Source organism: Gossypium arboreum, chromosome 4, assembly GCF_025698485.1.
Source record: "Gossypium arboreum isolate Shixiya-1 chromosome 4, ASM2569848v2, whole genome shotgun sequence".
In the NCBI taxonomy this organism is placed as follows: domain Eukaryota; kingdom Viridiplantae; phylum Streptophyta; class Magnoliopsida; order Malvales; family Malvaceae; genus Gossypium; species Gossypium arboreum.
Window position 1 is genome coordinate 3,609,416 of NC_069073.1, and position 13,474 is coordinate 3,622,889.

A 13,474-nucleotide genomic window follows, 5' to 3' on the forward strand; every position below is an offset into this window, starting at 1 on the left:
TTAACTACTTAGGGTGGGTTTGGATGCACGGTGTGTTTACTTGTTGTTAGTGTGAAAATAGCGATAACTGTGAGATTAGATACTGTTGCTATATTGTAATGTGAGACAAAAAGTAAGCTAAACGCACTGTACCGTACCCTACCGCCTATCCAAACCCATCCTTAGTTTTTTAATTCCCATTTTCTAAAATCTATAAATAAAAATTTTTCACAACTAGTGAAGGGACTTTTAACACTTTAGCATTATGATTCTCAAAAACTAGTTAATTTCTCATAAGTTTATTTTTTATCCCTACGTACCAACATCCCCAACCATTGAATAGGAGGATATCCAATTAATTATTGTTCTTACGATAATTGAGAACTTGGGGTGATTGCAGTGCGTGTTTCTATTGTAACATGAGACGTTAAGAAAACTAAGGTTTTCAGAACTGGACCAACAGTTGAATTGGTAAAACTATCGATCGGTCAATTCAACCGCTTACAATTTGATTAAATAAATTATTAAAAATTTTAACCCTATTTAATTAGTTTATACCGGTTTGTGGGTCAACCGATGTAATAACTCTCTCTAAACTGATATCTTAGCTGATCTAGTATGATTCAAACAACAAGCATATCAACTTCGAATTATTATTTAATAATAATATGTTTGTTTGAATTTACTTATAAAATGCATATATGTTAGTCTAAAACCGACCATTGAACTATTTTAATATTTTATAAATAATAGGGATTTGTTTTTGGCAAGAAAAAAAATAGTGATTAGTGAGTTGTTTGGACTTAGTTTGAGCTAGACCTGGGGAAATTTTATTATTTGTTTGTTTATTAATTCTTGTGATTGAGAACTTGTAATTTTATTAAATTTTTGTGGTGTATTTTTTTTAGAAATAAACAAATAGGAAGATTAAATTAAACTAAGAGAAATCTCTTTGGAGGAATTTCGTATGCTTGTAGATCTTCTTCTTTCTTAAAGGTCATTTTAATTAAGCAGTTAGTATAATTATTATCCTCTCAAGAGACGTGTTATAAGATCCTCGGTCTATTTTTTAACAAAAATTGATAAACTTCGAGATTTTGACCCATAAACATTAATGAAAAATGGAATTTGACCCATGAAATAATGAAGCACTGGAAAGTGGGTTTAGCATAAACCTAGGAGATTGAGGAAGTGAGGCATCCAAAATGGAAGGCGGTGGTTGATGGAGATAGAAATTTTTAAAAAACTATGAAGAGTAGGATGAGATATGGTAAAGAAAAGGGCATTGAGGTGTAGCTGATTTGTGTACAGAAATTTCTCTTGTCCTCACCATGAAAAGTCTAATGCTCATTTTGTTTTTCAGTTTTCGCCAGGGAATAATAAGCTTAACATATATATAAATTAAATGCAAATGGCCAATTCAATGACAGACACCTGTAATGCATTCTTTTCTTTTGGTTTTTAATTCTATTTTCTTCTAAACGACCCTACTTACCTACCCAATTACTTTTCAATTACAAAACAAATGTTCCTCATGATATAATTGTAATACCCCCAAAGCTCTAAAAGTCTAAAGCTACCATTGTTTTCCCTTGGAAACCACTACGTCTTCTTCTGCCCACCTTTACATTCTATATAAAGCTTCCCCACTAAAGGGGTTGCGATTTTTTGTTGGTGTAAATAGTTCTAAATAGCTTGATCAGAAACATGAGCTTTCGTCATATGGGCTACACCAGGGTTGGGAAGAGAAGCAAAGGTTTGAGGCTTAGAAGATTCTCGGTTCAAGGTCTAAGGGCAAGATTCCTTTATTTGTTCAACCAAATAAGTAGATGGAGATCATCATACGGCCGAGCTTTGCGATCCATAATTAAGAAAATGGGTGGCGATATCATGGCTATCAAAAATAACAGCAGCCGCAGCTGGCGTAGCAGGACCAACCATGTACCTTTGACCAACAGCTGCAGCTTGAGATCATCGTTGGGCCACTCTAATTCTTTTTATTCCGAGGCCATTTCAGATTGCTTGGAATTCATCAAACGCTCTTCTGTTTCCGACGATGATCAGAAGCCAACTGTGCCTGTCACCATCTGCCAGACATGATCACAACTCGGAGTTGGACGATGGTTTCCGCGTTGTTCGATTTATAGAGTGAGAGTACCGTATAATGTCCGAACAAACGAAAGAGTTTGTACATGGCTTAACTCCACTCGACTCTATAACCTATGGTAACTAAGTCATTAATGAAGAAATATGTTACCAGTTGAGCAAAGTTTAGGATATTTGATTTATGTAATTTTTTTTTAAATGTGTTGTTTGATTTGATTTAATTATTTTTTTTTGGGGGAAGGACTGGAATTCAAAGAAGGTGTGGTATGGATTTGAAGATTCTAATTAGCACTACGTATTAGCCACCTACTCCATTGCCATTTTGTTTGACTAAACAAAAAAAGCCAAAGGGAAACGGGGTACGCGAACCTTTATAGTTCTGACTTCTATAAAAGTTTACTTCCTTCCACGTTATTAAATTCTTCCATTTTCATGTTTAACAACTAGATAAATTTATTTATTTGTTGATTAAATTTTAGTATAATTGATATGAGTATTATAAGAATACATAAGTTTAAATACGTTGAAACGTATTATTTTTCTATAAATAATTTTTAGTAATATGTCGAAAAAAGACAACAAGGGTCTATATTGAAATTATTAAAAAAGCCTAGATGTGTTGACTTTCAAATGTTTGACGCTTTGCTATTCCATTTGGTAATAATTAAGAAACATTATTGTGGAATCCAAAGTGTGTTGATATTTGGTGAAATAAAAGAGAGGGTTGGAGAATATGAAGGAACACATGGCTTATTTGGTGGGAAAGAAACAGACGCGTACTATAAAGTAATATCATGGCGAGTTTAACGGAGTCTTCAAATGGTTGCATCATTTATGCGCTTAATTTTATATTTGCTGTAGATGGTTCCATCAACCTATAAACCGACACAAACACCCTAATTCCCCAACAGCGGCAACATCACACTTAAAATCCAACAGCCTGCCTACACCAGAAATCACATCTAACTACTCTTTAAACTTGTGAAAACATAAAACCACTCTTACCAATTTCCCCAGAACAAACACAACTTGTGAAAACATAAAACCACTCTTACCAATTTCCCTAGAACAAACACAACCTAATATCATGATGACATAAATAATCAAAATATTAGATCGTATTTAAGTTATTTAACTCGAAAAAGGAAGATTCAGATTTAACTTGAAAAGAATAATTAAATAATCATACCTAATAAATACAATATCTAGATCATATGTAATATAAATTAAGTTTAAAAATCGAATCCAATATGATTTAAACTCGAATTAAAAGTCTGAAATTTGTAATTTCCGTAATAATCCCGTCCAAAAATTCTTCTTGCATAGTCTTCACTAAAACAATCCTAACGTAAGCTCCCGACCTCGAAATTGAGTGATTCAAAATATGTTTCAAAGCTAAGAGATAGATCTTCGAACAGTATGAAGACATCTCAACCCAAAAACGTCTACATCCCTTCCAAAAATGCACTGCAAGTTGACTGATTGTAACATGGCTAGGCGAGTGGGCTTGATTGGGGTCCTTCAAGTGTAACACCTAAGCTTGTTAACATCTTCCAAATGGGCTTGTCATCATGGATTGAGATTTTCAGCCCACAAATAAAATTGTTCTCTCCTAATTCATCCTCTCTCTGTATTAAACTCCGAAGTCCATCACCTTGAAGTTTCAACTCTTATTCTCGAAATTTCTTCATGATAAAGTCTTGAAGGAATAAGTTGAGTTTTGACTTCAACTGCTTGGATTTGGATCTCATGATTGGACTTTGGGAAACTAAGCCTATCTCCCTCATGGACTTTGAATTGGGTTGGGTTGCTCGTATTACTTTATTATTAGTTTTTAATATTTTATGTAGTAGATTAATTTTTTTTAAATCATTAAAACTAGATCTTTGAAATCAATGAGATGTTAACTTTGAGAACCTGAGTTTGAGTCGCACCCAATATAAATGTATGAGTTAATAATTTGAATTGAATTAATTATTTAATTCAATCTTTGTAACAATTAACCTACTAAAGTTAAAGTTAATATTAGCTTGATCCATGAACTTGTCCAAAAGTACCTAATTGGTACTATTTTTTTTTTTTTGACTTAGTTGGTACTTGAATTTGTATTTTGTCATCCAAGTTGATACCTTCACACTAACATTGTTAGTTTGTGCTGATATGGCAATGATGGCCAATCTGATGGTGGCACATGGTAGCCTCTTAATATGATATGTTGCAGATATAAATAAAATAAAATAAAACCTTTAAAATATATAAATTAATAAAAATATTTTTCCACTTTAAAATGTATTTTAATTTGGACACCCATTTGTCTAGATTCATTCTAGATGTATTTTTAGTAAGTTTATATGTTTTTTTATTATAAAATATCAATGTTGTTGTTTTCAAATTTAAAATATATATTAATAAAAAAATAAAAAGCTTTTACATAAAAAATGAACCTAGATAGATGGTTGTCCAAAATCAAATGCATCTAGACAACCATTGTCTAGATGCATTATAGATGTATTTTTAGTTATTTTATATATTTATATATTTTTATAAATTTATAAATTTTAGTTCTTTTATAGATTTATACATTTTATAGATTTATAAAATTTTAGATTTTTTATTTATATATATTATATATCGTAATTTTTATATTTTTAAAATATTATTTGTTTTCTATATATTTTTAATTGTATATATTTTTATATTTTATATATTTGAAAATAAAATAACCTAAAACTTATATTTTATTTAAAAAAATATAGAAACTTGTTAAAAATAATTCTAGAATTAATATGAACAAAAGGATGTCTAGATTCAAATGTATTTGGACAACCATTTGTCTAGGACCATTCTTGATGTGACTAAGAAATATACTTTTTTATTAATTTATACATTTTAAAAGATTTTTTGTGAAAAATAAAATAGAATAAAATAAATAAAAATAAAGAACACAAAAATTTTACGTGAAACCCTTTCGGAAAAAAACTACTAGCGAGAGGAGAAGAAAATTCACTATGTCGAAAAATTTTTACTCAAATACAAGAGGAATAGACTATGTCTATTTATAGGCTTGCAAAGCCATATTCTAGTAGGATTGAAACACCTTATCCTAATCAATATAAAATAGATGGAGTTTAATAAGGTTTAAAACCTTATTCTAAAATAAAATAAAAGAAGTCTAGTTCTATATGGATTTTACTTTTATTTTATTTTCCATCGTATTTTATTTAAATAAGAATTTGGGTCACTTAATTCTAACAATCTCCACCTTGACACAAATTCTCAATGAACAAGTTCTTCATCGCGAACTTTCAATAAACAAGTTCTTCACCTCTTCCAAAAACCCTTAAGGGTTTAACTTCAACAATGAACACCAACCAAGTCTAAGCAATGCTCAAACTTGGTTATAGGAAGTGACTTAGTCATCATATCTGCAGGATTTTCATGAGTGCTAATTTTGCTCACAACAATATCACCACGAGCAATAATATCACGAACAAAATGATACCGAATATCAATGTGTTTTGTTCTCTCATGAAACATTTGATCTTTTGTAAGAAAGATGGCACTGATTGTCACAAAATCTGTGTCTGATTTGAAGGTCTTCATTGAGTTCACTAAATAGTCCTTCAACCAAATAGCTTCTTTACAAGCCTCGATAATCGCCATGTACTCAAACTTCGATTGGTAGACAAAGCGGTCGTAGTTTGCAAAGTGGCTTTCCAACTAATTGCACAACCTCCGATTGTAAAGACGTAACTCGTGAGAGATCTTCTTCTATCAAGGTCTCCAGCAAAATCAGCATCAACATACCCTATAACTCCATCTTTAGTTCTTCCAAACTGTAAGCAAACATTAGTAGTGCCTCGTAAGTATCTTAAAATCCATTGAAGCGCTTTCCGGTGTTCTTTACGAGATTCGCCATGTATCGCTAAGCTGACTTGATCGCATATGATAAATCGGGCGTGAACAAACCATAGCATACATGAGAGATCCTCTTGCACTAGAGTATGGAACATGTGACATGTACTCAATCTCATTATCGATTGAGGAGATAAGGCCGATGAAAGTCGAAATGGTCGCTAAAGGAGTACTAACAGGCTTAGCACTCTGCATATTGAACTGCAAAGAACTTTCTCAATGTACCCTTCCGACTTAGGTACAATTTACTTGCTTTTCTATCTCGAGAATCTCCATACCAAGTATCTTCTTTGCTGGTCCTAAATCTTTCATCTCAAATTCTTCACTTAGTTGGGCTTTAACCTTTCTTATCTCTCTTTTATCTTTTCTTTGCTATCAACATGTCATCAACATAAAAAGTAGATACACAAAAGAACCATCATTTATTTTTCTTAAAGTAGACACAACTGTCAAAACTACTTCTTTTGAAATCATGAGAAGTCATAAAGGAATCAAACCTCTTGTACCCTTTGTCTTGGTGTTGTTTCAAACCGTAAAGGGACTTTTTGACAAGCAAACATAGTCCTCTTTTTCGAGACTATAAAACCCTCTGGTTGTTGCATGTAAATATCTTCCTCAAGTTCTCCATGCAAAATGCGGTTTTACATCTAACGCTCAAGCTCCAAATCATGCATGGCAACAATACTAAGCAAAGCTCGAATCGAACTATGCTTAACAACTGGAGAGAACACATCTGTGAAGTCCACTCCTGGAATTTGATTGTAACCCTTTGCAACAAGCCTTGCTTTATATCTGGGTTCTTCAACTCCTGGAGTCCTTCTTTCTTTTAAACACCCATTTACAACGAACAGCCTTTTTACCTTTAGGAAGTTTTACAAGATCCCATGTTACTGTTTTTGTGGAGTGATTCCATCTCCTCTTGCATAGCAAACATCCACTTTTACGAGTCTTCACACTAATCGCCTCGAGAATAATTAAATGGCTCTTGATTCGCATCTATATCTTCACCACATTTAAAGCATAAGCAACTAGATCAACCTCGGCATACTTCTTTGGAGGTTTAATTTCTCTTCTTGTCTGTTTTTGGCGATAGAGTATTGCGGTGAAGAAGCAACTCTATTCTCAATTTTTGTCTTGGCTTGAGGAGTTGATTACGTATTAATCGATGCTCCACCCTTTTGGTTTTCTTTATTGGAAGAGTCTTTAAGAGATAAGTTAGGTAGCATAGCGGTTTCATCAAAACAACATCTCTGCTAATCACAACTTTTCTATTTTCGGGACACCATAACTTATAGCCTTTTACACCACTTTATAACTAAGAAAACGCATTTAATGGATCTCGGTTCCAATTTTCCATTATCAACATGAGCATCGCAGAACACCCAAAAATCTTTAAATCGAATAATTAGCGGGATTACGGACCATACCTCTTGTGGAGTCTTTTCTCAATGGCAACGGATGGAGATCGGTTGATCAAAAACATGCAGATGAGGTCGCTTACGCCCAAAATGACTTGTAAGTTGGCATTTGACAACATACATCGAACCTTCTCCATGATCGTTCTGTTCATTAGTTACTGCAACGCCGTTTTTTTGTGGAGTATGACGAATCGTCAAGTGTCTCATGATCCCTTCGACTTGCACAATCTATTAAACTCATCGAGCGAACTCTAAGCCATTATGCATGCGGAGGTATTTTATCTGTTTTCCCGTCTGTTTTTCAATCATAATTTTCCAAGACTTAAATGTGGAAAACACATCGCTTTTCTGCTTCAGGAAGAACGCCCAAACTTTTCTGGAAAAATCATCAATAAAGGTTAGCATATAATTAGCTCCACCTCTCGAAGGCACTCTGGACGGCCCCCACAGATCAGAATGGATATACTCCAACGTTTCCTTCGTGTTATGGATTCCTCTAGTGAATCGAACTCTCTTTTGCTTCCCAAGAACACAGTGCTCACAGAAATTCAGTTTGCAAATTCCTTGCCCATTAAGAAGTCCTCTTTTGCTTAATTACGCCATGCCATTCTCACTCATATGCCCTAGGCGCATATGCCAAAGTTTAGTAATATCATCATCGACAAGGAAGAGAAGCGGCAATTGCATCACCGATATGATAGAACCACATAAAACATATAACTTGGCAATCTTTCTTTGCCCTTTCATCACAACAAGGGACCCTTTGAAATCTTTAAAACCCCACTTTCATTTGTGTATTTGTACCCTTTTGAATCAAGAGTACTCAACGAAATTAAATTTCTTTTCAATTCGGAACATGCCGCGTCACTAAGTGTTCGACAACTCCATCAAACATCTTAACTTTAATTGTTCCAACACTGCGATTTTACATGAAGCATTATTTCCCATCAAAACAACACCTTGAGATCTTGTTTCATAAGTTGTAAACCAATCCCGATTGGGACTCATGTGGAAGGTGCAGCTGAATCAAGTATCCACTCCTCGCTTACTTTAGAATCATTGATGAAGCAACTAGAAGTTCACCATCGCTGTAGTCTTCTACAACATCGACTTCACCGAATTTTTACATTTGTTTTCCTTTTGATTCGCAGACCTCCTTTTAATCTTATTTTGTAGCTTATAGCTTTTCAGTTTAATGTGCCCTTTCTTCTTGCGAAGTTGCAAGTTTTACCTCTGTTTGAAGATTTCGATCTACCCTTAGATTTACCACGAGGATTCCGTTCTCGTGTTCTACCACGATCATCATCAACATTCGGTCTTGTCTCCCACGAACAATGAGACCCTCTCCACGAGAGTTGGGTTTAACCACAAGATGCTTCATCTTATCATACGAGGTTAAAGAATCATAAACCTCATCAACTGTGAGAGACTCGCGGCTATATAAAATCGTGTCTCTAAAGGTTGAATAAGGCAGGGCAACGAACAAAGTAGAATCAACCCTAGATCTTCCTTATCATCTTGAACCTCCATGGCCTCCAAGTTTGAGAGAATTTCTTTAAACACTGTTAAGTGTTCGTGTCTGACGCACCTTCCTCCAAACGATGAGCATAAAGACGCCGCTTCATATGCAACTTGCTTGTTAGAGTTTTCGACATACATATTTCTAGCCTCTTCCATAATGCGTGGCGGTTTTCTCTTTCATCACATCCCGCAAAATTTCGTTGGACAAATGCAGATGTAATTGTGTTAATGCCTTCGATCCTTACGCTTCTTCTCTTCATCTTAATGTCGAAGGCATCTTATCTATCCTAGCAGGGGCATCCTCTAGATCCATTTGTGCAAGAAGCGCTTGCATCTTAATTTGCCACAACGCAAATCGGTGTTGCGATCAACAATGAATTTCATACTTTAAAGACGCCATTACCGTGATCGAGATGAATAACCGGAAGCTCGATACCAATTTGTGAAAAATAAAATAGAATAAAATAAATAAAAATAAAGAACACAAAAATTTTACGTGGAAACCCTTTCGGAAAAAAACCACGGGCGGAGGAGAAGAAAATTCACTATGTCGAAAAATTTTACTCAAATACAAGAGGAATAGACTATGTCTATTTATAGGCTTGCAAAGCCATATTCTAGTAGGATTGAAACACCTTATCTAATCAATATAAAATAGATGGAGTTTAATAAGGTTTAAAAACCTTATTCTAAAATAAAATAAAAGAAGTCTAGTTCTATATGGATTTTACTTTTATTTTATTTTCCATCGTATTTTATTTAAATAAGAATTTGGGTCACTTAATTCTAACATTTTTAATTTTTAATTTTATGTTTGATATGTGCCACATTGAGATGCTGTTATGTGTCACCATTTAATTGGTCATTAGTGTCACGTCAGTACAAACTAATGGTGTTAGTGCTAGGTACCAACTTTGGTGACGGAATATAAGTTTAGGTGCTAATTAAATAATTCGAACAAGTTTAAAGGACAAATTACATATTAACACTTGGAATTATTATAACTTTAAAAATAAAATTCAATTTTATTTCAAAATTTTCAAAATAAAAATTAATTGGAAATATTCAATTAAAAAACAGTTTTTAGTGACAAATGTAACCAAACAAAAGTAACAAAATTCAAAATTAAATTGAAGTATAATAAAAATTGAAATAACAAAGATTAATCAAACACATTTCAATTCCCAACTAAAGTTTAGTGCTAAACTCCCCCATTTAACTTTTTTTTCAAAATATCCAAGTTCCTAAAAGTTAAAATATTTTTATACAATAGAAATGTTTAATCCACCAAATATATTTTTAAAAAAGATAAAAATAAGCTTGTCTTATACTCATCGAGTTTGGATAAATGCTAATAACATAGCACTTGCCTAGTACAATGCATATGGATACTAGATATGGACCATTTATCTCAAATGCACATTATCAGAAGACATGATTCCCCTTTTTTGCAATATTGAGGCAAATGTAACGTGCGAACGAAAGTTCTCACTTTCGTCATCACTACAATAGAGAGCAATTTGTCTTATTTGAAAGATTGATAATTTATTGAAATAAATATTTGAGCCTTATTGATATAGTCGAATGATTTAAGCCAATCAAAGAAGATCAATTCACTTGGAGAAACATAACTTAAGGATTGGATCAGATCGAATCTATAATAGCTTGATTTTAGTGGTGATAGAAAAGGTGGTTTCGGAACCCCATTTTTGTAAATCGGGTCCGTAAATATTAAATATATTAAAGTTTGGCCTTTCAATTTTGTCTATTAATTGCTTAATTTAGGTCCAGGGACTAAATTGTAGAAATCTTATCACTATAGATTTTTAAATATCTAAAGGTTCAAAATGGTAAATAAACCATTTTGTTTCATCAATTAGTGGGGAATGATGTTAAAATCCACTAATTTTGAATAATTTTGATTAAGTTTAATTAAGTTTTAATTAAAGTATAAAAGGATGAATTAGTGGATTTTTGTCATCTTTCTTCTTTCATTCTTTCTTCATGTCATATGTTAAAGAAAGAAAAACCCTTTTTGAAGTTTTTCAATTGGTCCTCAAATTGGTAAGCCCAATCAAGTCCTTTTCTTGTGATTTTTATGTTTTTGAGGTCATGAGAGCTTGATTTAGCTAGCACATGTACCAATTTGTAAAATTTTTAAAGTTTTTGAAATTTCCATTGTTGATTTCTTAAAGAAATTGGTGTTAAATTGATAGATTTTAAGCTTAGATTATGAAAAAAGGACTAGATTGTAAAGTTTAATTGTTAGTTTTAAACATAAGGACTAAAATGTATAAATTGTGAAATTGAGGAGAAATTTTAGTAAAAACAAATAGTAAAGGGTCTATAATGATTTTAATTAAGGCTGATTTTCAAATCGAAGCTCAAAATTGAAAGTTTTTACTATTTCAATTTTAGTGACTAAATTGAATAAAATGTAAAAAATTAGCGGTATCGAAAAAATTATATGGGTTCATACATATCATGGCATAAAATGAAAATGTTTGGTATTGATGAATTGTTTAAAATAATTGTATAAATTGAGAATTGGATCAAATCAGAGATAATCAAAGAAAAGCCAAAATTATCGATTAGTCCTTGAAGATTCAACTTGTTTGTTGTTTTGACAAGTTAAGTTCATATAATATTTACTTATATAGATAGTTGTATACTTGGTTTGTAATTATATATGATTAATTGTGAATTGATTCAAAGGTGATATTTGGACTAAATTGTAAAGAAATGTTAATTTGTGTAATAGAAGCCCCTTTGAACTTAGTAAAGGTTAGGATATGATTGACATGTCAATAGGTTTTGTGCGCGCTAGTACGAGTTTGATCACAGATGATTACTGAGGTCCAACATTTGTTGCGGACTCAAAGATACATGTGACACAAATTTAGCTCAAACAAGTATTCTACTATCATTTTTAATGTTTAGTCTAGATAAGTAACCTTATATGTATATATACTCAGCTTGGACAAGCAATTGGAAGTGTCTTTTTAAAGTTTTAGCCTGAACGAGTAACCTGACACGAACGTACTTAGCTTAGACGTGCAACTAGTGTGATGTAGATACTTGTGTATCTGAGTCTGTTTACTAAGGTTCATTGGGCGAAACAGAGTATACGAGACGAGAAATTGAATTGAGAATAAAAGAACATAATGTCAATTAGAAAAATAAAAGTTGAAATGTATGTGATGGAATTATCCCCTGAATAAGTATAAATTTGAAATTGTTATCTAATATGTCATGAACTAGCATATTAATCACTTATAGCATCATATGGTTTGATTGTGGTATAATACTCACTTTGTTAATGTTGTGAATTGTCATGTTTAGCTAAACTATGCCAACATTGTGGTAGCCTAATGTATTTAACTGAAAGCTAAGGTAAGTTTTTTGTTTAATGCTCATGAACTTACTAAGCATGCTATATGTTTACCCTATTTGTTTTCCCTTTCCCTTGTAGATCGTTACCTTGCGGAATGCGTCAAGTTGGATCGACTCGAAGCTCACACTATTCTATCATTGAATTGGTAGATGTTTTATCATTTTGAACCTAGGGTTGTGACATGTATATAGGTGGCTTGGTACATATTTTAATGTTTAAAAGTCTCGATGAGTTGAATATGGTAATAAAATTGGCACGTAATGATTCAGATGTTGTACATGGTAAGTGAGTTGGTTAGAGCATGATTTGCCAATGTTTGATACACGAGAGTAGTTGGAATATGAACATAATTTAACTTAGTATATTACATTGGTAAGATGAGGTAAGTTGAATGGCTAAAATGATGGCTAGTTAAAATGGTAAGTTTGACTATATGTTTGAGATATGTATTGGTTAATTTCATTCATGTTCAAAGCCTAAAAGCCATTAAGTTGTAAAATGAACATATGTGTTTGAAACTAAGGTGAAATGGTATGATTCAATATGGCATATCATAGGTAAAGATAGGTATTAGAATGATTTTCTTGGTTTTGGTTTATGATATTGAAATGTTTAAACATAATTGATGAAATGATAATATGAGTTGAAATGGTATGTTTGAACCTATTTGATATGTTTTAGGGTAGTTTTAAGTCATTTGGAAATGGTATGTAATGCATCCTTGAATGGTTATTGTTAGAGCATTGAAATTGGTACCAAATGGTTCATTTTTTCCAAAAGCAGAGTTCTTGTCTCGACGATAATTTTTCCTCGTTGTAACGCTAGCCAATAATATGTGACGTCGTGATGTTGAGTGGCTTGACGTCGTAACGTGATAAATTGTTTGGCGATGTCACGACATGGAAGAGATGATGTCACAACATTGCCTTTGAAGTTTTAACTTTACAATTTGGTCCTATTTCGTGCTCGAGTTGAAAAAAAACTTTTTTAAGCTCAATTAAGTCTCAGATTTGATTGGTTAACATGAATTGAATGTGTTTGGAGTTAGATTGCATTTATAAATGATTGTTCGATGTTTGATTGATTGTAGTTGCTCCGATAGCAAATGTAGTAACTTATAGCTCGGACCCAACAATAGGGT

At 32.7% G+C, this 13,474-nt stretch overlaps 1 protein-coding gene across 1 annotated transcript; it reads left to right on the forward strand.

Moving 5' to 3' along the window:
- Positions 1-1,501: 1,501 nt before the first annotated feature.
- LOC108460069 (uncharacterized) lies at positions 1,502-2,504 on the forward strand. Its single transcript, XM_017759449.2, has one exon. It carries the CDS (start codon positions 1,687-1,689, stop codon positions 2,077-2,079), a length of 393 nt encoding a protein of 130 aa, XP_017614938.1. The 5' UTR covers positions 1,502-1,686; the 3' UTR covers positions 2,080-2,504.
- The last annotated feature ends 10,970 nt before the right edge of the window (positions 2,505-13,474 follow it).

Excerpts from the sequence above, each read along its gene's own strand:
- LOC108460069 (XM_017759449.2), top strand. The coding sequence starts at position 1,687 with ATGAGCTTTCGTCATATGGGCTACACCAGGGTTGGGAAGAGAAGCAAA.